The sequence below is a fragment of the Caloenas nicobarica genome, chromosome 1, assembly GCF_036013445.1.
Source record: "Caloenas nicobarica isolate bCalNic1 chromosome 1, bCalNic1.hap1, whole genome shotgun sequence".
In the NCBI taxonomy this organism is placed as follows: Eukaryota; Metazoa; Chordata; class Aves; order Columbiformes; family Columbidae; genus Caloenas; species Caloenas nicobarica.
Window position 1 is genome coordinate 92,962,045 of NC_088245.1, and position 27,125 is coordinate 92,989,169.

At 38.4% G+C, this 27,125-nt stretch overlaps 1 protein-coding gene across 4 annotated transcripts in view; it reads right to left on the reverse strand.

Moving 5' to 3' along the window:
* Positions 1 to 27,125, reverse strand: part of EPHA3 (EPH receptor A3) — a 245,289-nt gene that overhangs the window by 41,602 nt on the left and 176,562 nt on the right. For 3 of the 4 annotated variants that reach the window (XM_065657422.1, XM_065657450.1, XM_065657439.1), the window contains 6 exons: positions 23,315 to 23,439; positions 15,469 to 15,631; positions 13,059 to 13,161; positions 12,531 to 12,598; positions 8,173 to 8,298; positions 1,324 to 1,509 (listed from right to left, as the gene is read on the reverse strand). In XM_065657422.1, the coding sequence (XP_065513494.1) occupies positions 1,324 to 1,509; positions 8,173 to 8,298; positions 12,531 to 12,598; positions 13,059 to 13,161; positions 15,469 to 15,631; positions 23,315 to 23,439 (771 nt within the window). The remainder of the gene's footprint in view (positions 1 to 1,323; positions 1,510 to 8,172; positions 8,299 to 12,530; positions 12,599 to 13,058; positions 13,162 to 15,468; positions 15,632 to 23,314; positions 23,440 to 27,125) is intronic. The other variant, XM_065657430.1, reaches the window with a different exon arrangement.

Genomic DNA, 27,125 nt, shown 5'->3' on the forward strand with positions numbered 1-27,125 from the left:
AGAACTTGCCTAAATGAGGCAGCATCACCAGCACCAAATCCCACCAGCTGCTCATAAGGAGAAGAGCACGCATGATCTGGGCAGCTTTGAGGAAGCTACCGTGGCTGCCATGGGAAAGCTCAGTAGGATCTCGAGGACCAGCACCACTGTTCAGGAATGCCAGTTATGACTTGCTAGTGTCTTAACAAAAGTGAAGCTGGAGAGGGTTCTTCAAATATATTACTTTTCCAGGAAGGCACCATGCATGGATGGAGGTTTTAATTACTTTTTTGTCTCAAAAGAGAAGGTGATTTGTTATCAAAAACATAAACAAAAATATTCTTTAACAAAAAAAAAAAAACACAACCCAAATCTGTAACAAAAACACCCAAAGGCAGATGTAGAAAATTACTATTAGTAAAAATATAGATATTATCAAAGAAATAAAATCAATTTTACTACTGAAAAACTAAAGCTCCACCTTTTGGTTTTTTTTGAGATTTTTACTAAGAGGATCAGGATCTTTAAAATGCCTTATACTGGTACATACTGAATATCACATGGAGTATTTTCCCTGCATGAAAACCATGTGGGAAAACATTTGGACTAGTATCAGTTGCTGTAGCCAGGTAGGCTGTTCATTAATTTGTGCTAATGACAAAATCTAATGATTTAGTTGATAGCCGAACATATTGCTTCAGTGCAATTAGGAAACCTTAGGATATCAGACTCCAGGACTCCTAACAGATTATCAGCAAGTGCCTCTTGGCCACTTTGAAGCAATTTGTAGCTCTGGAGTTTATTAAACCTGCCAGTTTATTACCGAGCTGCACTGTTCTTCAGAAATGCTCCTTCTTCTCCATGTTCTCTCTATTTTTTTCAAGCAGACTATTTTTATTCCCCGTTTTTTCCCAGGTCATCAACCCAGGGTACTGTTTCTAAGTTCTTGCCATCCTGAGAGCACCGAAACAGTGAAGCTCCTGCAGTTGCACTGTGAGCAATTTCCTCCAACACTGTTCTTCACTGGATTCTTCAGCGTGGGCTTAGCTGGTACTTTCACATTGGGTAATACTTTTCCTGCTTTTGAGGAAATAACAATATACATTGCAAAAGTCAAGCTAAGTGTTTCTGCTGTTATCTCTTTTGAAGGATATTTGGTATATATCAACAAGGTTATAACACAAACACTTCTGGAAGGGTCTGCAGAGCATAAACATGGATGCTTCAGTTTTCTATTTGCTTTTGCTGTTCCTTGAAAGATCAGAGAATCACAGCATAATTTAAGTTGGAAAGGACCTCCAGTGATACTTCCCATGCAAAAGAGATACCCCCGTCATATCTTACTTTTAGTGACAACTCCCTCTAATCGAATTATATTAGGGTGGTCAAACTGTCCCATGATGCTTGCTTCTCCCAGGAAGTCTCTTCTCTGTTTTTCAGTGTAGCCAACTTTCAGGGTTTTGATAGCCACTGAAATTTCCTTTTTAGAAGGCAGCTTTAGGCGTCCACTGCACACTTCTCCAAATTCTCCTAAAAATGTGGAAAAATGACAAAAGATGAAATGTAGTTATTTCATGGGGATTTAAGAAAAAAGACATAGCATTCAGCAAAGGCCCCTGAAGTGTGATGTTTACTGGTGGGTCACTGACCCAAAGGAGGCCTTCTGACAACTACTTAACATTTCCATGCTTGGGTCCTCCATCTGTCAAACTGGACAATGTCACTTATTTACACAGCATATCCAGATGACTACAGAGCGGAGGAATGCATAAATGTTACCACAAAATTCACTTTCTGTTTCAGTTGATGCACTTTGAGACAACAGTAGGAGGGCTAACCGATTAACACACAGGTATCAGAATAGTCATGCACCCATTACAGTCTTCATTTCTACCAGAGATAGTGGAGGTCCCATATATTTTACTTATTTCAACTAAAGTAGCAAGATAATTCATATCGAATGAATTTATCTACAACAGCTGCAAAGAAAAAAGAAATCCATGCAGATTATCTTTGTTCTATCATTATTCAGGTGGATCTAATTGTGCAAATATTTGCTGTCACTATGGGACTACAGGACTTGATAGCCCACCATGAATGTTGTGCCCACTGTATACTGTGTTAGTTCTCTAAATAGAAAATGGCAGATATCACTGCATGTTTACTTTTATACAATGCCGTTTATCCTTTGCTATGTAACAGAAGAAGAATGCACAGGGGAAATTATCCTAGCATTCAAATGAGAAGTATTAAATATATTGACAAACTGCTGAAATAAAACATCTCACTTGAAAATTTCTGTATTTAATTAATAATTACATAAAGCATATAAGAAAGTTTCGGTATCTTAAAAGACATTGAAGCAGCAACTGACTTTTTATTCCCAATTATCCAACCCCCCACCTTAGATTTTATATGATATAATGAGCTGCACATACAATATCCCAGCTAAAATTACAGTAGCAACTTTGACTCCTTGCTTTAATGATAAAATAAGTAAAATAAAACTATAGTAAAAACAGTGAATGGATAAAACATACAAGAAATATGATGGTAAGAATTGCCCCACATGATCAAATAAAGGTTTGTTTTTTTCTTTCCTTTCAAGAAACTAGAGGGTGTTGCTGGAGGGCTTTAACACTCATTTTCCAACAGTACATGCCTATTCAGGTCCTTTTGTCAAAATACATGAGATCTGAATATAAATAGCCCCTCATATGCCATATTTTGTCAAGTGGCTTTGTATAGAAAGTTTGACTTGGAAACAAACAAACCGTATAAATCTACATCTATCTGGCATAATTTTTATTCAAACTGCGAATGTGGTTTTTATTTTCATTATGGAAAGAGTGATTATACTGCTTACATATGAGCTTTTTCCTACTTTCCTACTGTAATGATCCTAAATGCAATAGCATTACTATTCCTCTAAAGAGCAAAGGCCGTTGGAGCTTATTTGCCCACAATGATTCTTTCTTTATCTCTGCAGCTGATTGTTTACATTAAGCAACATCTGTGAAAACTAAAAATGACCAAAACCCACAGAAATGAGATCTTTTTAATAGGCAAATTTAAATCATGTTGCTCTTCATAGATTTAAAGCTCAGAAACAAACATGCAATGGATTGAGAGCCCTTCACCGTTGACTTCAGACATGATATCACATGGGACACATTTTAGATGTTACGTTCAGCCCATTTATCTGCAAATTGAAATTATTCTTTCATCAACTTGCCACCAATATGGCTGGCATTAGAGTTCATGTCCCATTTGTGGCACTGCAATTTAGCAATGATAAAGGGAGTCACAACAATGACCAGAACCTTAACAGTGCTGTGTGTTCACGTTCAAAGCTCAAGGAACTGGTGTTATTTATGCACAACAAGGAATGAGAAGAGAGAGACATGACAATAGTTTTGGCTTATCAAAATTATGGTTATAAATAAGATGGACACCAACTCCTTTTTCTATACAAGAGGTAAACCAAAGAATAGTTGCAAATTACAGTAAAGGTCAGGTAGATCAGGAAAAAAATTCTAACAGTAAGGACACTTGGACAGTATAAAAGACTTTTTAGGGAGGCTATAAACTCTTTTATCTTGGAGATTGTAAAGAATAAGTATCTGTCAAGAATGGTACCTAACGAGTTCTGTTCTGGGCAAGGGTGTGGACTTAATGACCTCTTGAGGTCGATTTTCAGCTTTATTTTCCAAGGTTTCTCTGTTAGACAGCCAATTTAACCAAAAAAAAAATGAACACGTGTCATAGGGCAATGCCCTTTCTTTGTTGCTAACTCAGGCTAGATTTGAGTCAACAACACAGAAGTGAATGTCACCATATCTTATCACCAGCTGCTGAGCTTCTTCATCCCATAAGCATGGTACTGTGCTATTGATGTAATAACAAAAAAAAAAATTAAAAACAGGGTGTATCTTTATATACATATATACTACTAAAACAACACTTAGATTACATCTATTGTTTCTAACATTATTTGTATTTCAGGCTGCCAAGAAAGGCAGCAGCTCAGGAAATGAGTTGTAGAACCTATTACTAGTAACTAATGGGTGTTGAGTTCTGTTCAGAATTCTTAATTAAAAATATTCAACCTCTGCAAGACACATGACTGGTATACTTTACCAAGAGCAAACACTCCTTCAGTTCAAATACTAACCCCAGCTCAATACTGTCAGAGCACCGCAAAGAGGAAGACCAAAGCACATCTTGAAAACAGAAGGAAGGGAAAAAAGTGTTTGAAATAAATCTTGTAATGTCCAGCTTCATATTCCCTTTTCTCTAGGTTTCAATGGTCCAAAAAGCTATAAGAAGCTAACCTCTTAAAACTATTGTTCAGTTACTGTCAATGGAGACTATAGCTATTATTTCTGCAAGCAGTCCAGCAATCAATCCTTCATTTCTGATCAGAATTGTATATTTGATATCTGTTCGACTTTTGGGAAGGAAAAGGTTATGGCTAATGTCCATTAGCACAGTCCTATTCAGCCATGACTGCACAATTTAGAACTTGTGTGATTAATCAGATTCCGCAAGTGCCTCAAGGCCAGTGGACGCTGTAAGAGACTAAAAGTTGGACCCTTCCTAGCAATGGAGCTTACTGTTGTCTGTGAGTACAAAATGGGTTTACTTTCTTGGAAAACTATTTTGATGGAAAAAGCTCATTGGGCAGCCCAATTATGTTAACTTTTAGTTCTTTCATATACATGGCAGTATGTGTGCTACGTAACTCTAGTCAACGCCCATAGTGACATGCAGTTACACTACATCTTTTTCCTGCAAATCATTTTAATGTGGTCCTAGTAAGAAATGGGCTGGATATCATCAGATATTTTTAGGAGGAACAAGGACTTGTGTTTGACTTGGAAGGTGGAAAACCTGGCACTGATTTTAAGAGATGAGGTTGATGGCTTTTTATGTAAAGCCTTTCTGAAGTGTTTACTTTTAATTATGCTACACACATAAACATCGTATAACCTACCCTGCAGACTACTTACATGTGGAGAGCAAATACATATTAACAGGGCTGTTCATAATATAAAGATCTCTCTTCAGGAGATCTTAATTTCTTTTTAAATAGGCTACTCAGGGCATCAGTGAATGGAATTTGCTGTGCATTTAGACCCAGGGGACAAGTAAAAATGACTCTGTGAAATTAGCTACTCCCTTTACTTTGCTGCATTTTAAATCATGATTGTATTGCTGTGCACAGAACTCCCTTGGAGCTGGAGGGGCACCTAAACTGAATGTTTCATAAACCTTGTGAACCTCAGCAACATTCTACAAGCCCTCACTGAGACACTACAAACCTTCACAATAAGTTCATGGATAGATAGCACCTAAATTTTAGAAATACTTTGATCAACAAGATACTATGCTACAAGCACATTTAAACTTTGAAAGAAAAGCAAATGCTTGCTTTCATGTTCAGCAAAGCACAAACCTAAATCTATCCCAAATCAATAAAGCACTTTCTGTAGTATTCTCTTGCTGTCCAATTGGATTTAAACTTCTTACGTGGTTTGCTGAACTGAAGTGAGTTGTTTTAAAATAAAGAATTACTGTAAAGAAAAATATGAAAAAGTGGCTCCTGACCTCAATTTTCTTATGCTTAGCCTCCCACTAAAATCCCTTGTGTTTTTCTTGAGGTTCTTTTGGACAAGAGTATTTCCTTATTGCATTTAGGTGTGTTTTCAAAGCTATGTAAGCTGCCCTCTATTCTCCGAGACTTCTGGCTAAAGCTGTGAAAAACTATTTGGAAAAGTACCTCAGAATATCAAGATTACTTGCCTGACTTGAAGGTCTCATTACTTACGTCACACTTCAATGCAGTTAAATGTATCTGTTCTTCTCATATCACTGTATTTTTATAATTTCATTCACACTTGCGTTTGTAAAGGAGAAGGGCAGGTAAAGACCAAATCATTCACTCAAATGAGTCATTGACTGAAGTAAGAGACAGGAAATGCCTTTCTGCTTTTGAGGAGGAAAGAATCGTTCCTGCAGAAGCAGCCTTGGAGGCACTCACTCTCAATGTAAAAGCTACCGCATGCTGAACATGACAGCAGTGTAAAGTGATGCTATGAATACATTTTGGAAGCTTCCAGCACCCTGTAGCCTGATTTCATCTGTTCTTCCCTGCCTCACTCAAGACTGAGAGAGTTGAGATTGTTCAGCCTGGAGAAGAGAAGGCTCTGGTGAGACCTTATTGTGGCCTTTCAGTACTTAAAGGGGGCTTGTAAGAAAAGATGGGACAGACTTTTTAGAAGGGTCTGTTGTGATAGGACAAGGGGTGATGGTTTCAAACTAAAAGAGGGAAGATTCAGGTTAGACATGAGGAAGAAATTTTTTACAAGGGTGGTGAAACACTGGAACAGGTTGCCCAGAGAGGTGGTAGATGACTCATCCCTGGAGACATTCCAGGCCAGGCTGGAACGGGGCTCTGGGCAACCTGATCTAGTTGAAGATGTCTCCACTCATTGCATGGGGGTTGGACTAGATGGCCTTTGGGAGGTCCCTTCCAACTCAAACTATTCTACAATTCTATGATCTCTGGCAACTGCTAATAGGGAATGCTAACTGTAACGCCATATGTAGTTTAGTGTCATAGTCTCCAACAAGTGGTTTCATTATATCTTGAGTCCAAGTTTCAATGTCGAGGACCTGCAGGAACCGACTGTCACTTTCACTGGAGTGGAGCAAAGGGACTGTTTTTCAAACCACTTGAATCTTTTAGGACGTATCCCTTTTTGAAGCCTCTCAGAGAACTTTCTCCATTTTCAGAGGTCACATTTGGAAAATTTTGATTTACTTCTCATTCTCATGTGCATGCTGATTAAAAATAGGCCAGAACAATGAGCTATAAAATATGACATATCACTGATTCTTATGAATTTGTTTTCTAGATTCATATAGTGCATAGAACCCAAATTTAGAAAGCTTACTTGCGTGAACGAAGGGTCCTGAAATTCTTAGAAGGAAACATACTGATTTTGGACTTAACTTTTCAGTAACTCTCTTCTCTTTGCCCATGTTAATTCTCTGTTACGTGCAGTAAGCAGAGCTTTGCTGCCTTTAGTGAAGATGACGGAGAACAGTGCACTCTTGTGGGGCAAAATTAAAACCAGCAAGGAACAAGAATTCTACCTTTGCAGAAAATAACCTAGCTTCATACAAGCAGTTGAGTAGCTGCAGTAAGAGACGATGAATACTGTTTCTTTTTACTGGGTGATTCAGGAGAGATGGAGAGTACAGTAGCTTGTTTTTTTGCAAATGAAAATCTTTTTCTGTGCAGTAGGAGTCTGTGTCTCTCACATCTCATGATTTTAATTCAAATAGTAAATTTAGAGAGAAGCAGAAAATCAATAATAAAAGAACTAGTAATTTTCAATGGATTAAAAATCAATAGTACTTCTCACAAATGCTTTACTTTAGCAGGAAAGCTAACACTTTATGATCTTCTGACCTGACAAGACAATCTGCCACTTCACTTCAAGGAACAAGCACACATCCTATTAGGAACTACATGCTGCATTGCAACATGCACAAGTCAGTGTGATGAGAATTTCTGTAATCTGGCTCCTCTGCTACAAAGTCTGCTCATTTCAACAGTTTGGTTTTTGTAAACCCAACAATCTATGGCGTCTGTACGGCTCAAACAATCAGTTATTAGACAGACAACCCTTTCCTCCTAAATCGATAATTCAAATCCAAAGCAGTGACCAAAATCAATCCAATGACCAAAGGTCATTGCAGTCTGATGGATGCGTGGTGACTGGTATGAAATGAGTTTGTGGTTTCAGTCAAGGCATAATAGTCAACAGTCCTTTCAAGTGAAAAAAAGAAAACATCTTCACAGTTGATACCATTTTCTGTGCTGACAGATTTTAAAGAGAAATATAAAAGTGAGGCTGAACTCTCTTCACTCCCAACAGTGCTGCATCCAAGTGTGGGCTGACGAATGTTCTTTGAAAAACTGTCTTACTTTCTGCTTTCTTTGGGGAAAAAAATAGAACCGTGAGCCCTTAACTTTTCGTATGCACTGAAGTCAGCTGTGAAAATGACCTACTAATTCAAAGACTTTAGAACATTTTCTTTCCAGTCACAAGTATAAACCTAAAGATGTAAAACAGTGTATCCAACAAAAATCTTTAGTTCAATATATCTGACAGTCATTACCTGCTCCAACTACTTTATCAATGGATATATTAGAAGCATCCAATTCCTTGGCAAATTCATGCACAGCTTGATTGGGATCTTCATATGTATGCGGATCTACGTAAGTTCTCAGGCCTGGGAGTTTTACTGTGTAAAAACAAATTCAGAGAGAAAATGTTACTTAGACTTAATTAATCCTTCTAAAGAAAGCTCATGAGAGAACAGAAATCAAATCAACAGAAGAAAAAGGTATACTGCTTCTTCAAATCAAACTGCTTTGGACAGGTCTCCAGGAATCTTAATATAGAGTGAAACAAGAGACATAAATGTAGTCGTTGCACCTAAGTCTGAAAACCAATTTAAAATATATCTACACTTACCATATTTAACTGCTTTTCAAATATTAAAATACTACCTGCCCCTCCCAGCTTGCTCTGTTTAGATGCTGCCTTATATTGTCCCTTTCAAGGTAACAACAAAGAGGCAAGGAACAAAATGCGTGATGCTACAGTCAACCTGAAAAGTCCTTAAGCATATATTAAGCAGAACACATTAAGTCAAGCTTTTTCTTTCCAAGCCCTCCAACCAGATGCACAAGAAAATTACACGTGAACAAATGCACCTCTGCCTCAATCCCTCTGCTAGTACGTACAAGGAAGGTAGACAATTGTTCTTTTTACTAAAGTTTGGTTCTAGCATGCAGTTACCTTAACATCTGTGTTATTATTTTGGTCCCCCTCTACCATTTCCTGGCCAGGGATTGTTTTGTTTGCCCAGGGCAAGCACTAGTTCAAATGACTGAAAGACTTTAAAGGCAGTTTCAAGCTCTCCACATCTCTTTGTCCAGCAGGACTGAGGATGAGGGGAACAGGTTATCATTCCCAATCCTTCTCTCCAGCAAAGATGCTGAAGGCGAAGTGTAACCTCATTCCCCTCCCTAGCTCAAGGTCCTACTTGTGCTTGCATGCAGTATCTTGTGTGCCTACCTCTGTATTCAGTTTGGAACACAAAGATATTTTGTTAACTAAAAGTGAAATATCTGTTATATTCAGCTTGAAGTTTTCTGCTCCTGACACAAAACCTGCATTCCTAGACGTGTATTTCCCTCACTGTGCCAGTTGGTCTTGCAAAAGATATTAACTCCTCCTACAAACACTGCCCTAACCTACTTGGGAATATCCTTTCCACCTTGGCATTATTATACCGTATCAATTTGTTGAACTGCTAGAATAGTTAAACCTTTTTTGCTGGGTTACACAGATGGGAAAAAATGCCTTTGGAGCATTAGTTAGAGCACACCATTGTTTTCTCAAACAATCCCAAGTGTATGTAAAGAAAATAATAACCAATTTTTGGAGATTTATTGGCCTCAAAATTGACAAAAATGATAAAACTGAGTTCCCAAGCTAATTGCCTTGAAAACAATGCAAACTAAGAGCCATGCTCTTAACACAAGGGCTGCGTGTGCTTGGCATTAAATGCCAACTGTGTTTCCTTCAAGAGCCTGATGATTACAGAATTACTTGCAAGTAAAACAAAAAGTAATTGGCTGTATATTGCTGTTGGTTAAAAATCTTGTAAATGCTCCTTTCCGTCCATGCTGAATGTACATTACAGGCTCCCTCATACCTCCAATAAAAATAACAACAATTAAAAGCTTCTGCACTGTGGGGTTTTTGGCTGCGGATTTTTAATGCTGACCCCAGAGGTTCCCAAGATCAGGTGATGGTGACTGCAAGGAGAATAATCCCTTCACACCAATAATTAAGGGCAGCCTGTATAGTAACTGGGTTCTGTCATGAAAAACAGATAATAAACACATGCACATGTGTTAAGCTGTACTACTTTACAGCTCATTCTGTGCAAACATAATAATTTACATTTTCATTTTAACAGCATGAATTGCCCTAAGGGTAGCAAAAAAATAAAAAGGGCCTAGCCAAAGAAGGCAAAGGGAGAGGATCTGAGGAGGTGAAACATTTTTGATCCTTTGAAGTAATATTATAGGATTTGTAATAAGGCTGCAGGGAATAGTTCATGGCTGGAGCCTTTTTTAAAGTAATTCAGTATAAAGTGACTGAAATAAACCAGCTGCTGTATTTAAGATGCTGAAAGTTTACGACAGCCATGGAAGTTACTTTATCCTTTTTTAGTTCATAGGAGCAATTTTCTTATCCTTTGAGAAAGACTGTAACTTAGTAGAATAAAGTTACAACAGCCACACACATACATACAAAATCTAACAGATAAATATCTGCAAAATCAATAAATAGTTTCCAATAATTTCTAACAGAAATACTAGTTCCATGATTGGCTCTGTTCTTACAACATGGTGAATCAGCATGGTACTGCTCAGAAAACAGTACATAAATAACTAAAGCCAAATTAAAAGCAATTTAATCCACAGGAATTTAACAGCACTTGCATGTTTAAGAATAGTGATTGCTACTTTCCATTGTGTGGGAGTAAGGAAAGCAAACTCTGACCTGTTATTTGTCTGTGACACTTTTTTTACTGGCTGCTTTTATTTTATAACCTCATTAACTTTGGATGATGAAGCATTAATTCTATGGGCCTCATGTAACTGTATAGATTTTTTTGAGACTAGTTGGTTAGCAGTGGTTGGGCTGCATGAAGCAAACCCACTGCTACAGCTTGTGTACCCTTTGACAGTGCAGGGGAAGGAGCACACGTGTTGTGGATATGCACGCTCACGGCTCTCTGGAGATAAGGAGGAGCTCCAAACTTAAAATAATAATAATATGAACAGTCAGAGAACCATTACTTCACTGTCACAGGGCTAGGAAGCACTTCTAATTTCCAAATACTGCAGGTAAATTTCTCATTAAAATGTTAATTATAGTTGGTGGGGAAGCATCTGATTATGGTACCGACAGCTCTTTTCTTGCAGATGGTACAGTGCCACTCACCTTTATAACATGCTAAGCAATAGAAATAAATGGTTTGACATGGTTTTACACAGTGCAGCAGGATATTTATATGGAGCTGAAAGAGTTTCAAAGACAAACTACTGCTTCCTATTAAAAACATGCTCATTAGAAAAAAAATAAATTTCCAGTCTTGGTGTTTATGAAGGACATTATCTCAGCCTCAAAGGATGAAAAAAATCCAAAATTTCGTGATAGAAAAAAAACCCAAGAATCCCCCACTATTCCCGATCAGGAAAGTTAAACAATGACCTTCCTCTCCTTTCAGCTCCTCCAGATCTAAAACTAATGTATTTCTATTTTAAAGAGGGTATGGATGGAGCTTTGACTGTGATCTAGTATTCACAATCCACAGCTCCTCTGCTGTAAAAAAGTGCTTCAGAGTTATGTACATTGCGGAGAGGACCCAGGATCAGAGAGGAGCTGATATACCGCAGGATGACATTCCACTCCAGCCATGGGTCATAGCAAGCTCCTTCTCCCTGGTAGCCAGGACACTTGCCTGCATTCAGAAAATCAACCTGTCTTCTCCTGAGCATCTCTTGGATGGGATTTTGCTCTACGCTGCTCCTTTCACAGGACATGGCTGAACGACCCAGAGTAGCCATGAATAAAGTTCCATTCAGCCTTACTAAAAATAGGTATGCAAACATCAGAAATAGGCTTCGGGTTTGGCTTATTGAACACATTTCAAAAGTAGCCCAGATTCCTCCGGATGAGCAAAACCTCAAACTATACACGATTTTTGCATTACAAAGACATTACAAGTCAATAAAAAGGTTCTCTTCTTAGTCTTGGATAGGGCACAAAGAAAGCATAGACATACGCATTCTTGAAAGGAGGGAATCAGGACTTGAACAAAACATGTTTGTAAATGGAGCTGGATTAAAAAAACCCCAAACAAACATGCATTAATTTGTGTGACACTTGTTTAGTAGTTATTCTTAATTTAAGAAACTACTCCAAATCACTTTTCAGCCTATGCTTAGAATAATTCCAAACCTTATCAAGCAAGCAATTTTCACAGTTCCTTCAGTAGTCATCAACGCAGGTTTCATTGATTTTATATATTGCTTTGGGAAAAAGATGTCATTTCTTAGACTTCATACAGCTGATAATGAGGAAGTTGAAGTTACACTCTGCATTTCAGTAATGCACAGCAGAATCTATACCATATTGCTAACCACACGCATTGTTTGAACATATAGACAGCAATGTTTTGCTCATTACTAATCTGAACACAGATGAAAGGATTTGAAACAAAGAATAATTGTTTGGGGAAAATCTCCTTACTCACAAGAGAAGAGATAATTCTCTTTCCAATTTCACCTTCATTTAAGTGAGGTATGACTTTTTAAAATTGAAAAATATCAGTTATCTAGGGGATGGATTCAACAGATCTGGAAGCATTAAAAGACTTCAGTAACTTACAATGGCCATTCCCAAAATGTAGCCTTTTCTCATCAGCGCTATGTTTAGACTTCTTGTATCCACAGAATCTACAAGCAACAGAGAAAAAAAGAATGATTATAAAGAATTTTATATGTTAACTGCAGGTGGAAACAGAATAAAATGTTTTCCCTCCACAATTAAATGCCTGTTTGAAATTTAATTATATTTACATTCTCTGTGCCCTATAGAGGCATGTTATGTTCTCAGGGAATTTGAGGAAATTGGCTAATGAGAGGATTTGTTGATTTTTGACCCCTACAGTTTAATTTTACAGTTGCCTAAGAATGTGTTTATAGCATTTTTTAACAACTGCTGCATGATTGGGGCTGCTAACGTTAGCGGGCTCATTACCAAGCATGAAGCAGTATTCAGAGCTCCTGGGCAGCAGACAAAGAAGGTGCAAACCAGCCACGTTACTGCCCGACGACACCCAATTTGCCATGCCCATCAAAGCCCCTCAGGGAGACGGAGGTGGGAGTAAACGTGCAAACCAAACGATAAACTAACCTGCCAATCAAGACGTACACCACAACAGTGAGGAGAATAATGGCTACTGCCGCTGAAATGGCAATCATTACGACCTGGCTATTCTCACTGGAAATGGAGAATGCTGGAAAGTTAACATAAAAATGTATAAATAACTCCCCCCGTACATAACATTGATTACATAACAATTGACATTCGTATAGAGAACTGACAGATTGAGTCATCACTTTATGGCATTTGGTCTCCTGCCAAATATTTAATCTACTAAGTAATTTTTCACCAGACAAATAAATACCACGGAAAAAAATAAAAGAATCCGGCCATCTTTGACAATTCAACAAAGTTGTTTCTGGTACTGCTGATTTTTATTCTTGCTGATTGCAGTAACTGATGTTAAACCGATATTTATATAAAAACATATATGTAAATACAAACATACGTATATTTTGTCAGTCAGTAAGGGCTTTTTCCTTAGCGAAAAATCCCCACCACTCAATACTCATCACCCTCACTTCCATATGATGGAAAGCGCTTTGATGAATTTAGCTTCCCCGTTAAGCTTGACAGTATCCCCACGAAGGCTGTGACAATTCAGGGCAGACAGAAGCAGATATAAGGACTACCCAGGGTTAATCAATGCCTACAGGAAAAAAGAAGGGCTATTTTCTGCCTTACATTGGATGCTTCCCTGAGGTTTCTATGCATGGAGCTTTGGTGCACTAGACTGCTATACAGTGACAGGACACCTTTAGATTTTAGGTGTTATGAACAATCCTCGGCAGACACCTATTGGACTTTGCAGAGCACAGCAAAATTAGGTGCCCCAGCACTATGCTTCAAGTTAGCTGTCCAAGCTGAGCTGAAAGCTAGCCCTCCATCTCCCCAGAAATCAGACAGCTTGTGTTCGTGACTGCTTGGAGTCACACCATTCCTCTTGGGAAGAAGTCTCTGTTTATTACAAACCTCCAACTGAAGTCACTTAGTTATCATAACTTGGTAATAAGAATAAAGTTATGCCATTTGTTGTCTATCTGTGTAACTTGTACACTTGTTACTGAGATGTGCACTGCTGTATTCTGCCACCATCCACATTAACAGACAGCTACTTTTTTTTTTTCTTAGCATTACATTGCAGAGAAAACTCATTAACCTCTAAATTATGAAATTTGTTATCACTGCAACTGATTTCTTCTCCTTGCTGTACTTGTCTGTCCTATCTTGAGTTTCAGTTTCATCCAGTATGCCAAAGCTGCATGTCACCAATAACGACAATTTGTAACTTTTTTTTTTAAACAAGAAGCTTGTTTGCTTTTCAGAATAAGAGCTGAGCTGGGGAGGGAAGAAGTGGGGATGAAATACATAACATATCTCAAAAATACACAGATGCCAAGTGAAAGAGCATTTGCCTCAATGCTAGTCTTCTTGGTTAAAATATGATTGCTTTTAGCTGAGCACTTCTTACATCATGGGTTCTCAAGCCTTATCATGAGTACATGAATGAGCCTTATGAGAGCGTACCAAAATTATAGTCCTGAGTTGTGTTATAACTCTGATCAGCAGATGAGTCTTCCTTCCTATAAGCCTGACCTTCTAAAAAGCAGTCTTTGATTATGCAGCATCAGTCAACACTAGTGACTGGGTACCGAAGCAAAGGCTGATTTTTTGACACATTAAGCCACTTTCAGCTCCTAGCAAAGAAAAGGTCTGATTTACTATCTAGTATGAAGTGATGAGAAAGTAACATTTAAGACTACGAGCTGTATTAAGAGTCTTTCTGATATAATAACAGAACTTGTAAAGAACACGTCAGTTAAGTAATGTTGTTATCTAGGCATTAGAGAAAAGAAAAAGGAGTGCCAGACAAGTAAATAACCTCCCCTAGGCCACTCAGAAATTTAGTGACAGAGAATGGACCAAAACAGCCCAGCTACTCAAGTGAATGACCATTCTTCCTGGCCTGTGCACATTAGTTTCACCTCAAGGCCATGCAGGAGATATCAGCTACGCTTCACAGCAATGTGGAGAATTACACACTGACCCACAGGAGCAACAGACCAATATAATACTAATTCTCTTGGAGCGAGGGTTTATAGCCCATAGGGTTCATGCCACGAAGTTGGAACAGCATGAGGCTGTGAATCTGGTTTTCTGTTGGACCTCCTCTCTCGGCAGGTATCGATTCTGGCACAAGGCAGAGGTTGAGTAGGGAATGTAAGAAAATACTACCTGTGATATTCATGGTATACTCTTTACAGCCCGTTTAAAGTTTAATGATAAAACATAAAGTTATACAGTAACGCTACCCAGAAAGACACATCATAAATAGTTATGAAGTCGTATTTACTGAACTAGAAAGGGAGTGAAAGCAGCCATTCAAATCAATCACAAACTGGGCAGGATGTCAGTTTGAACTATTTGAACAAATACATACAATCCGGACTGGTTTCAAATTCAAACTTGCGGCTGTTTGTCCCGTATCCAGCTGCAGTTCGGGCTCGAATTTGGAAGACGTAGGTGGTATCAGGTTTGAGGCCACTGATGGTAACATTGGTTCCTTTGGCTCTCAAAATAGTATAGCTTGTCTCTTGTTCCTGCTTTTGGGAAGAGAAATTATCAGATTAAAACCACACCCTAAAAAACAGAAAGAAGAGGTGGTTGGTAGAAAATTACTACAAATCACTTGGAGAGCACCGGCATATTTTTCGAATAGTTACAGCCTGACAAATGCTTGTACAGCCATGCATTTTCAATCAGCTAAAAATCTTTTCATTAGCAAGAAACCTAAATCATTAGAGCTTCTATGGCCTTGTGCTGCAAATCAAATACTAGACATGCTAAGTATATGACCTTTCAATAAATGGCTTTGCATCATTTCACCCACAGTTTGCAATATAACAAGAAAATGAAGATGAAAATGTTATTTAAAAATTATAAAACACATTTGCCTACTGCACTGAACTGGAACAGGCAAACTTAAGACATTTTAGGGCCCCGTAGAGCTATTGCAGGATGCAGTTTTTACTGCCTCTCCTTTTACAAGGTGTTGTTTACCTTTATAACAGTCAGAAGAGAAACTCTACTCAGGCTCCTCACCTCAGCTCTGCAAACAGGCAAATATAACTAGTTTTCTACTATGCTATAAAAACTATGAGACTGATGTGTACATCCTTATTTGTGCAAAGCATCACTGAACTTACTCCTGAATAAGTCTTGGTCTTTAGTAGCCAGAAAGGAAACACGTGTTTGCTCCTTAATGCTTTTTGCTAAAGAGTAAGATGTGTGCCCACTACAGATGGTATGTTCACAAACACCCTGCTTAACAGTCATGTATTTCTGACAAAATTACTTCTTATACAAAATAAGAAATGGGCCATTTTGTAATATAGTAAGTTTGGATGCACTTCACACTGCATAAAAAACTAATTCTGATAAAAGTATGCCTCAGTCCCACTGTAAGCACACAGTCTAATAATTCAAGTATGCATTTGGGATCTGAGGTATTGCTTATTTTACTAAAGCCATCCTGTATCAAAAGAGCATTTTGGGCTTCCTAAAAATGGCAGCTGGAACTGCCTCAGAAAAAATCTTGGACAGCCGCCACAAGCGGGGAATTGTGAGAATCTCAGTTGTTTAGGTTTGCAAAGATGAACTTTTTTATTGTAGAGGTGGTGGGGATTTCATATGCTGCCTTTTTACTTTGAATGCTCTGAAACACATTAAAATCACTGAGTTTTGCCCAGTTGAAACCAGAATCTGAGTTAACGTATGTCAGATGCAAACAATCTCACCTGATTCCTGTTATGTTTTATGGCATCGCATTAGCTTGCAAGGTACTGACCTTTTAACTCTGACAACACTAGAGTGCTGATGCGCAACTACAGAGGTTGGAAAATACTCAACATATTCATTGTCGAAGCCATCTCATTTTCATGTGAAAAATTCAAGTGCCTAGAGCTGGTTTAGTGTGCTTGCTCTATAGTGCTGTCTAGAGTAAGAAACTTGGGTTTATTCTAAGATAGTAGGTTGATGTCACAAACTGTTCACTTTAGTGCTACAGAAACCTAACTGCCCTGTTCTTGGCAGTCTTTAGTACAGAGAGAAACAGAAACATTTGCACCATAGTTAGGGAAATTGCCAGAATCTCCACATAATGTTCAACATTATGCACATGAGTAATTACAGTGAAGGACAAAAAAAAAAAAAAAAAAAAAAAAAAAAAAAAAAGGCACCTAAGCCTGTGCCTAAAAGTTACCATCCAGAAACAAAATCTTAAATAGGGTGAGCTGGACCTAGTGTTCGAAGAATGACTATAAAAATGTTTACCATGGCACATTTTCATTGCACACTAAGAATAGAAAGGGAATCAGCATTGGACCACTTCATGGTTTCCTGATACTTCTCTGAGACAGTTTTCTGTTATAAATTACAGAATCACAGAATGTTAGGGATTGGAAGGGACCTCAAAAGATCATCTAGTCCAATCCCCCTGCCAGAGCAGGAACACCTAGATGAGGTTACACAGGAAGGCGTCCAGGCGGGTTTTGAATGTCTCCGGAGAAGGAGACTCCACAACCTCCCTGGGCAGCCTGTTCCAGTGTTCTGTCACCCTCACTGAGAAGAAGTTTCTTCTCAAATTTAAGTGGGACCTCTTGTGTTCCAGCTTGAACCCATTACCCTTTGTCTTACTGTTGATTGTCACCGAGAAGAGCCTGGCTCCATCCTCGTGACACTCACCCTTTACATATTTATAAACATTGATGAGGTCACCCCTCAGTCTCCTCTTCTCCAAGCTAAAGAGACCCAGCTCCCTCAGCCTTTCCTCATAAGGGAGATGCTCCACGCCCTTCATCGTCTTTGTTGCCCTGCGCTGGACTCTCTCCAGCAGTTCCCTGTCCTTCTTGAACTGAGGGGCCCAGAACTGGACACAATATTCCAGATGTGGTCTCACCAGGGCAGAGTAGAGGGGAAGGAGAACCTCTCTCGACCTACTAACCACTCCCCTTCTAATACACCCCAGGATGCCATTGGCCTTCTTGGCCACAAGGGCACAGTGCTGGCTCATGGTCACCCTGCTGTCCACCAGGACCCCCAGGTCCCTTTCCCCTACACTGCTCTCTAATAGGTCATTCCTCAACTTATACTGGAACCTGGGGTTGTTCCTGCCCAGATACAAGACTCTACACTTGCCCTTGTTATATTTAATTAAATTTTTCCCTGCCCAACTCTCCAGCCTGTCCAGGTCTCACTGGATGGCAGCACAGCCCTCTAGTGTGTCAGCCACTCCTCCCAGCTTGGTGTCATCAGGGGAGAAAACTTACAGAAAGACATTCTAAGGAGCTAACAGGTTTACATAAAATTATTTATTTTTGCACTAACAAAGGCCTAGTATTACAATCTCCAGGCTTTCCTTATCTCATCGTTCAGTTCAATGTAGGCAACTATTTTAATTTCAAAGACATAATAGTCTTGCCTTTAAAACATAAAATCTTTTGTGTATGCTATGACTGGACATTCATTTTGATCTCACTTCAGTCTGCTTTTATGAAATGCAAACATTTCCTTCTTCTGCAGATACATACGTGCAAGGGAAAATATAGTCATGGCCCTGTCTGTTAATAATCCACAATGGGAGTTGGAAAATAAACGTTTAAAACAATGGTATGGAGGATATCATGGTATCTTAGTTTATGGTAAGCTTTTTACACACATATTTTGTAAGTCATTTTTTACATTACTAGTAATCAAATCAGTGAAACACCACATAAAAGCCCAAGTTTATCTTTCTTGAGGATGAAGTAAAACTTCAGAGATAGAGCACTATAGCTGCCATAAGCAGAAGGAATATACAAAAAGCAGAGTCAGTCTTTGCCAAGCAGAACTTTAATCAAACACTCCGATGATAAATTTGAACTTGGATGCACAAAGCGTATTCTTCCTGAATATTCCTGCCTGGTTTACCAGACACAATCTTTACTGGGAAGCAAATCCCACTACTGTTAGTGTCTCATTTGCAGATGACATTTTATAATTTTAAACTATGTTTTACAAAAGACATATTTTGGATACCTTTAACATTTATAGTAGCAGTACTAGTAAGAGTGAACGGTGTGTCCTTTCTCAGATATGTACAGCAAGTGTTTATATTATATGAGGAAGAACGTTTTCTCTATCAGCTGCATGTACACTTGAGAGGCCAAAAACAGACTACACATCTTTGGGAGGAACCCACAGTCCTGATATTGTTTCCCCTTATTGCCAGGTGTGAACTGTTCACCAATACGACAGTTCCTACAAACCTTGTGGAGTATACGTGGCCTACCTACCCCCAAAGCCAAAATAATAAGAGTTTTAAAGCAACTAAGCACATTTGCATATAATTTACTTTTTCAGCCTCAGAAAGAGCACTAATTAAATATTATTTATTTGTTGGCTTTCATCGGTTAACTGAGCATGCAGTTTCAATGATGGTAAAGGCAAACCTATTTTAGTACTGTAAGACTACCATTCAATGTCACTTATTGTTTGCAGATGACTTCACCTTAATAGTGTGGAGGATTTAGTTACTGTAACATATTTAAATGAGGCAATTAATAGTTTGTGTGCAGTATTTGGGAGATTTTTTTTTATACGTTTGCCTGACAAGGTACTCCTTTCAGAGAACATAATCATGGGAGTGAGGACAAGGAGGAAACAAAAGTATCTGCTTGTGTAGAAAAAAAAAAACAACCTGACTTCTATTATATGTGCACTTTCACAGCCAAACAATTAAATTCCAGTACGGCATTATATGGATGGACTAAACCGGGGTGTCATTCGGTACCATTAACTTAACATAAAATGTTATGCCTTACCGTAAAATAAATACCTAGAAGTCTTATACAGTATTCCTCTGAAAGAGGATTTTATCTCTTTCAAATGTTTTCAATAAATAGAAACTGGGGCCTCATAAACAGGCCATATAGATTTTTACAGAAAAATACAATTGTATTCCAAATACTGAGTTTGAAAAAATTGTCACTCTCAGTTCATAATGTTATGCATTAAAATTCCATAGGTTAATGCAAAATAATAGTTTCCCAAAACTGTAGCTCCTAATTTCACTAGAAACATCATATAAAGCTTTGTTCTCTCTTGGCTAGAGAGAATAAACTCTTCCCTTGAATAGGTTAACTAGTTACCCTTGCAGAAAACAAATATTTTCCACATGCTTTATACCAATAATGCATTAGAAAAACTATAGGATATCATAATTTAGATATAGGATGTTCTATTTTTATTCCAAATCTGAATAGCTGAATAGCTGAATATCAGTAACATGCAGTTGCCAATAAATATCATGTATTATTTGAAATTTAAGAACAACTTAACAAAGTAAAACAAACAAAAGCCTAAACAACAACAACAAATTTACATGGACAAGGTATATGACAGAATTGGGCTGACCTGTATTACTCTGTTAATGCTGTATTTATTAATTTCTATGAGATTACAAAAGGTATGGCAGGTAAAAACAAGAAGGAGGGAAAAGAACGGCTCAACACAAATCATCTATCAGCAATCAGGTATGACTTGTCAGGAGAAATACCTAGATTGCTAATTGTGAAGGGTTTCTTTCCTATCAGCTGCCACTTAACAGCAGCGGGTTTTTTGATGAGCACAACCAAGATAATTTCTGAAGCAGAAAGCCAAACAAACTTGACTAGTTTAAAAAGAAAGCTCTCTTTTCAAAACAGGAGGAGGAGGGGGCTGCTTAGAGATCTCAGACTGAAAATCAGCATCTTCCAGAGGTGTCTGGAGAAGAAATGGAGAGTTACAGTCCAGCATGGGATGCTCTGACCTCAGGTAAGTTTAATACGTACAGAGTAGTAGTTTTCAACCTTTTTCAATTTGCAGATCTAAAAAGGGCAATGGATTAAAGTCTCCTGGCAATGACTTGCTTTTCTTAGTTACCTTTCATAAACCCTGAGGAATGGGCCTCTGACTCCCCAAGGGGCTGCCGACCACACATTAAAAACGCTGGCATCAGAGGTTTGTTTTTTAAAACCCCTGCTTTAAATGGTCTGGCTCCTATTGTCAAGCAGTTAGTTCTCTGGTTTAAGAAAGCTGCCTGGTGCATATGAACTCTTGATCACAGACTTCAAAGGGAAGAAACACATGTGCAAGGTCACTATCATACAACTGGTTGTCTTATGAAGCTGTCTTATGACAACCAGTTGCTCCATGAGACTGGATATGCTCTGTGGGAACAGCAGCCACATGCTGTCTGTGCCTACAACAGTACTGGAAGGTGACAATTTTCTTGTGTAGAAATTTCTGTGTAGAACGATGATCAAAACATTGCAAAAAAACCCCAAATACACTAATTGGTTGTTCAGTTAAAATGAATTAAATGCACACAAGGGGAAAAACTTCTCTCCCTTTGGAGCACCTAAAAACAAAGAGGTCACCCTAATGCCACAATGTGCAGCACACCCGTGCGTTACACCCTGTGGTACCCGTGCAGAACTGGCTGGCACTGGGGAGACTGGAGGGGGATCTGAGATGGGGCTGCCGCAGGGCTTGGGAAATACACGTACGGCCGCCAGCAGAAAGGGAAGCCAGGGAGGTCTCAAATGAAGCACAAGTTAATCATGCAGATAAATAACCTGGCCTGTGCAAAACAGGCTGGAGTTCTGGGATACTTCAGGCATAGTCTCTTTGTGAGGTAAATAGCTATTCCAAACCTTACTAAAGGGCAGTATCTCTTTTTATTTTCTTTAAAAAAAATGGGAACAAGTGAGTCTAAATGATTTCTGTGTCCCTTCAGTGCTGATGATGCACAAATAAAGACAATCTGATGTATGAGCTGGTTCTCTTTCACTTCTCAAGCCCAGGATCCAGACTTGATCCTGCAGCCATTGAAATAACAGGGAGGAAAAAAAAAAGAAAAAAAAGAAAAAAAAAAGAAAAAAGAAAAACAAAAATGAAAATCTATAGCAAGGGTGTCAAACTCATTTTCACTGGGGGCCACATCAGCCTCGCAGTTGCCCTCAAAGGGCCGAATGTCATTTTAGGACTGTATAAACGTCTATACATTGCTGATCTATAGGCTACTGTTCTATAAGGTGACACTGAACTGAAATGTTTAGGAAGCTTTCTTTTTCCACTTTTATCAGCAGTATTACTCATGTTCAGATTTTACCAAGGTCTTTGAAGGTTCAAGTTCTCAACAAAAAAAAACCCACCCCAAATCAGATGGCACATTAATTTGAGAGAAATCTTTTCAGAATATGGCCTTCTGATCTCCATCCTTCAACTGAACATCAGGCGTGGACTATCATTGTCCCACTGGTACAGTCCATGAGAAAACTTTCTAAAGACTAACTGAATATCCATGGAGTCTTTTTAACATCAGCCTCTGAGTAGATATTGGCACCCTGTCTCCCCTGAGACATATGAAATATAAGCCTGATTTCTAGATAGAATCAGCATTAGTAAATGTTAAATTAAACCATTATTTCTGACATTTTTTTCAAAGTTTGTCAGCTTCAGTAACAATATATTCTATCGAAAGGTCTCTCTGATGAAAAATGGCTAATACTGCTCTTCACAATCTTCACAACAATTTATGGCCTTTTCAATTCTACCAGTAAGATTTAGTAGAAAAAACTCCGTTCTGTTATGACGATTTGTTTTTTTCCTAAATACAGATCTATATAGGATGTAGAAATCAACAGCTGTAAATACAATAAAATGTCAATATAGAGCAGAACCTATTTAATGGCAGATTTTCTTTGGTTTGTATTTATTTACATACAATTTATGAAGAATACAGTTATTCATAAAAAGTGGGAACTCTTAAAGTTCAAACCAGCCCAAAGGATTGCCTTTCCCTTTTCAAAATAATTTTTGTCTAAAAGATGCTTGCACCACAGGGAAGCACCAGCACATGGATGCTGACAAATAAATGTACAAATACTGACAGCATAATAGAACTGAGTAAGCAAATTGTACTCAAGGAAAAAAAAAAGTGTTACACTTTGTCTGCATTACTTTCTATATATGTTCTGATGTGTTTGAGGATGAACCTGGTAGACAACACAACTTAACAATTTCACTGCATATGTTCATGATGTTTGTTCTCCTTACCAAAAATTGAACAGTTTCAACACTTAGTGACGTTGAGGCGGACAGTGAGTGAAAAGGGGGGGTCTCTGAATCCTTAACATCGGCAAGATGCAATAATTTCATTACAGTATTATAAGCACGAAAGCCTCCCCTTCAACCTTTCTTCCCACCTTTTCGTAGTATTTGACCTCGTAGTCCAAGATGATGCCATTCGGATGTTCGGGTTCTTGCCAAGACAGAGACACACTATTCCTGGACGTCCTGTCTTTCCTTATGACTGTGATGGGGGATGGAGCTGTAAAGGGGATGGGGAGAGGAGGGAAGAGAGAAAAGCAAACTGAGTTTATCTCTGTTCCAATCCTTGGCAACAAGTACTGTTTCCATTTAAAAGACTCATGAGCATAGGTCTGGATTTGTATCAACATTCAGCAGCTGGATTATAGTCCTGGTACACATGCCTTAAAGCAAGCTGGCCTCAAGGAAAATGAACTGAGACTTTCTGTTAGACTGCAGGACTAGTGGCAAGAGAGCAGATGGTTTCAATCTGCTACTACAGTGCAAGAAATGAAATACATTTGATACACTAAAATATAGAACAAAATAAAAGTGCTACCTATTTGTTGTAATGCTGAATTATTATCATTACCAGACTCTGCAGAACCCTGATAATATTTTCATATGCAAGTGTAAAATGGTGCTGGGTTGCATTACGTACAAGGAGGTCCGCGTATCCACAGCTAGTAAGAACCGTCAACATACTGCAGAATACAGTCTCTTTTATGACATTATTTGGTAAGGTCTCCAGATACAAATTGCTCCCATATACAGTTCTCCTTTACCACATTTCTTTGAAAATGAAATCTGAAGAAAAAAATCCTGAACTACAAAATAACCTCATTTCTGATCTGTATTAATCAGTTAGGCATGACAATCAATTGCATGCCACAGACTCTCACCCACCACTCAAAACTTGGAAGTATTATCAACGTTACAGGAAAAAAAATTATAATTATCTAAGATTCTTGAACACCAGTTCAGCTTTAGACCACCCAGCTCTACACATTGTTCCAAGACCTGGTCTACATTTCCTGGACTCATTGAAAGTCATGCAATTTTGTTAATAATTTTTTCTGCTTCTTTTGGGTTAGCCCGCTCCAACTGCTCCTTTTCCATGGTTTTGGCCGAAAGTGATCGGGTGCTAACTTATAGGTCACGTGTTAAAGGTAATAATTGCAATTTAAAAAAACAAAACAAAACAAAAAACTTTTACCAATAAACAGTCTTTTATCTTAACATGTAAAACAAATGTGTTTATAAGTTCAACATTGTGCTATCCTAATAAAAATGCTCTAGCTGATCTAAACAATTTAATTTCAGCTGAATCCTATGAAGCTTTTACTGTTCATATAAAACTAGTTGCACTTTACAGGCATTACACATTTGCATGTCTTAGTGAGTGCCCTTTCTGTTTGGATTTTCATTCCTGCAAGAGATCTTTCAAAAACCAGAAAAAAAAAAAGTTTTAATTAAAATAAATTTTGAAAAATCCATTCTGCGTTTGATTTTTCTCAACTTCCATCAAAACAGACTTTCTAGTCTTGAGTCAGAGTCTAAACATTGACATCCTTCTTTAATTGACTAGAACATCTAGAAAGATACATACACTCGCACAAGCACACACGTATATACACACTTCCACATTCATTCTGGGTTGAAACATATCCTCTGAGCAGCATTTTCACATGAGACGTGGTTCACAATAGCTTTCTGAGAAGATTAAAAACTTGCAATTTTTTTTTTTTTCCCCACAGCAGGAAAAAACTCATCCTGAATTTAAATTACTGAAATCAGATTTTGGAGGGGTTTTTTTGTGGTTGTTTGATTGATTGGTTTCTGCTTGTTTGGTTAGTTGGTTTGGTTTGGTTTTAAAGCAGAATGGGAATTTCTATTTTACTCAGACTCACCAGATTTATGCTTGCTGAGAGCTGAAAAGCATTAGTGCAAGGTATACACAACTGGTTTGTAATAAACATCCTTCAGTAATTCCACTTGAATTCCACTCAGGCACAAACCAGTGCTAGAGCCAAAATACAAAGTGGTAGCTGGCTGGACTACTCTACTGTACCCAGCTCTATGTTAACTCATATACTCATGCTTGCTGCTTTTATACTCTTATAAGTCATTTTTATGTCTTCTTTTTAAATCAAGCTATTGCTATTCATATTTTTTTTTCCTTTTTTTTTTTTTCTTTTTTTTGGTACATGAATAGATTGGCAAGACCAGTAGCCCAGCTGGTAATGCTCCCCATTAAGGTAACATTAATATAGATTTTTATGAATAATTAATAGATGATTAACATAAATGGCTTTTCCCCTAATAAATTATGGTAATTTGTGCTATAACACACTCTCAGGCCAGGCTGGAATAATCTTATATGCTCCAATACAGATGTGCTTTAAAAAAAGCTTTCTTCTAACACAGTATTAATTATTTTGAGCTCATTTACACACATCTCTGCAGATGCTACCAGTAACTTATCTCACAGCAGTTTATCAGAAAAGCGTCTGCTCTGCAGTTATCAATAACATTATAAAACATTCATATACCTTTCTAATCCCTAGGGTTCCCAAAGCTGCTTACAAATTATACACACAAAGTGTCTGGAAAAGACAGCATCCCACTGCATGGGTAAATGGAAGGGAGATGGATAATCACGAGGAACACAAAGTTTCAGGCACTTTCAATCCCATGCGCAGAACAGATCCAAGTTCTACAACACAGTGCTGCATGCCAGGCCACGCCACAGCTACTGAACCTCAGCAATATGGGAATTACGTATTCCAAATCTGCCTAAACCACCACTTTACTTTAACTACGTTGATTACAAAAGTTACCTAGTTTTAAGGCGTTAATCTTCAGTGCATAAAGGAACAATGTCTTCAGATATTTCAGTGGTCAACTATTCAAATTATTTATTTCTAGAACATAAAGCACACTGTGTTCAGAGGGCAAGATATGTATTTGTAACAATTTTAATTTTTAATCTTTTATATTATCTCCTTTTTTTCCCCATCTTGTTCAACCGTCTTGTATTTCATCCGAGCATTTTAATTTTAAAGCACACAGGTTGTTAAAGCCTCAGTATCTGGGTAGATACACTTCATAGTTTTCCTGCTGTTCCCATTATCTCTCTGTGTTCACACTGGATCTCACAAGCAGTAGCTGATTTTGTTCCCCTCTGCATTCCTGTTGCATGGAACAGAGCTCCGGAGAGGAGAGCCCTCACAAGAACCTCTTCCAGCAATTACTCTCCGGGCACCAGGTCAGGCTTACAGCTCTTTGAAGCACAGGCAAAACTGAACAGTGCTGCTCCTGGGATGAGTTCAGCACCAGGACCCTACTGTGTTAGGTTAATGTCTGGACTCAAAGATCCGAAAGGTCTTTTCCAAACAAAATTATTCTATTCTGTACAAAGGAGAGTAGCGCGTGGCAAGGATAAACCCTGATGTGAGCATCCCCAACAGGCATCCTTACAGACCCTGCGTGGATGGGGGCAGAGCAAGGTGTGAGGATGCTGTGCCCGGGGGGCTGCAACCCGGCTTTCCCCAAACCACACGCTGCTGTACGCCGAGAGACAGAGGTGGCCTGGCTCTTCTGCTGTGTCTGCTGCCCCCCACGACTGATGTCTGCCTCCATATTTACTAAACTGTTTCTTTGCCTATGTCCAGAACTTGCCCCTCTACCAACACACAAGATTGACTGATGAACACGTCAACTACCCTTTGGTTTGACCAAGGTGAGTTAAAATGAAAAAACTGCCAGCACAACACATAGCAGGAGTTTTCTTTGCTGGTCGGCAAGAATCTAGTTCTGTTAAAGTTTTAAATCTGAATGCAATCTTTTTTGTTTTTCTGCTATACTTGTTAGATAGTTTGGTTAGAAAAATGGTGGAAGTCCCTGAACCCTAAATTAAGAAAACAT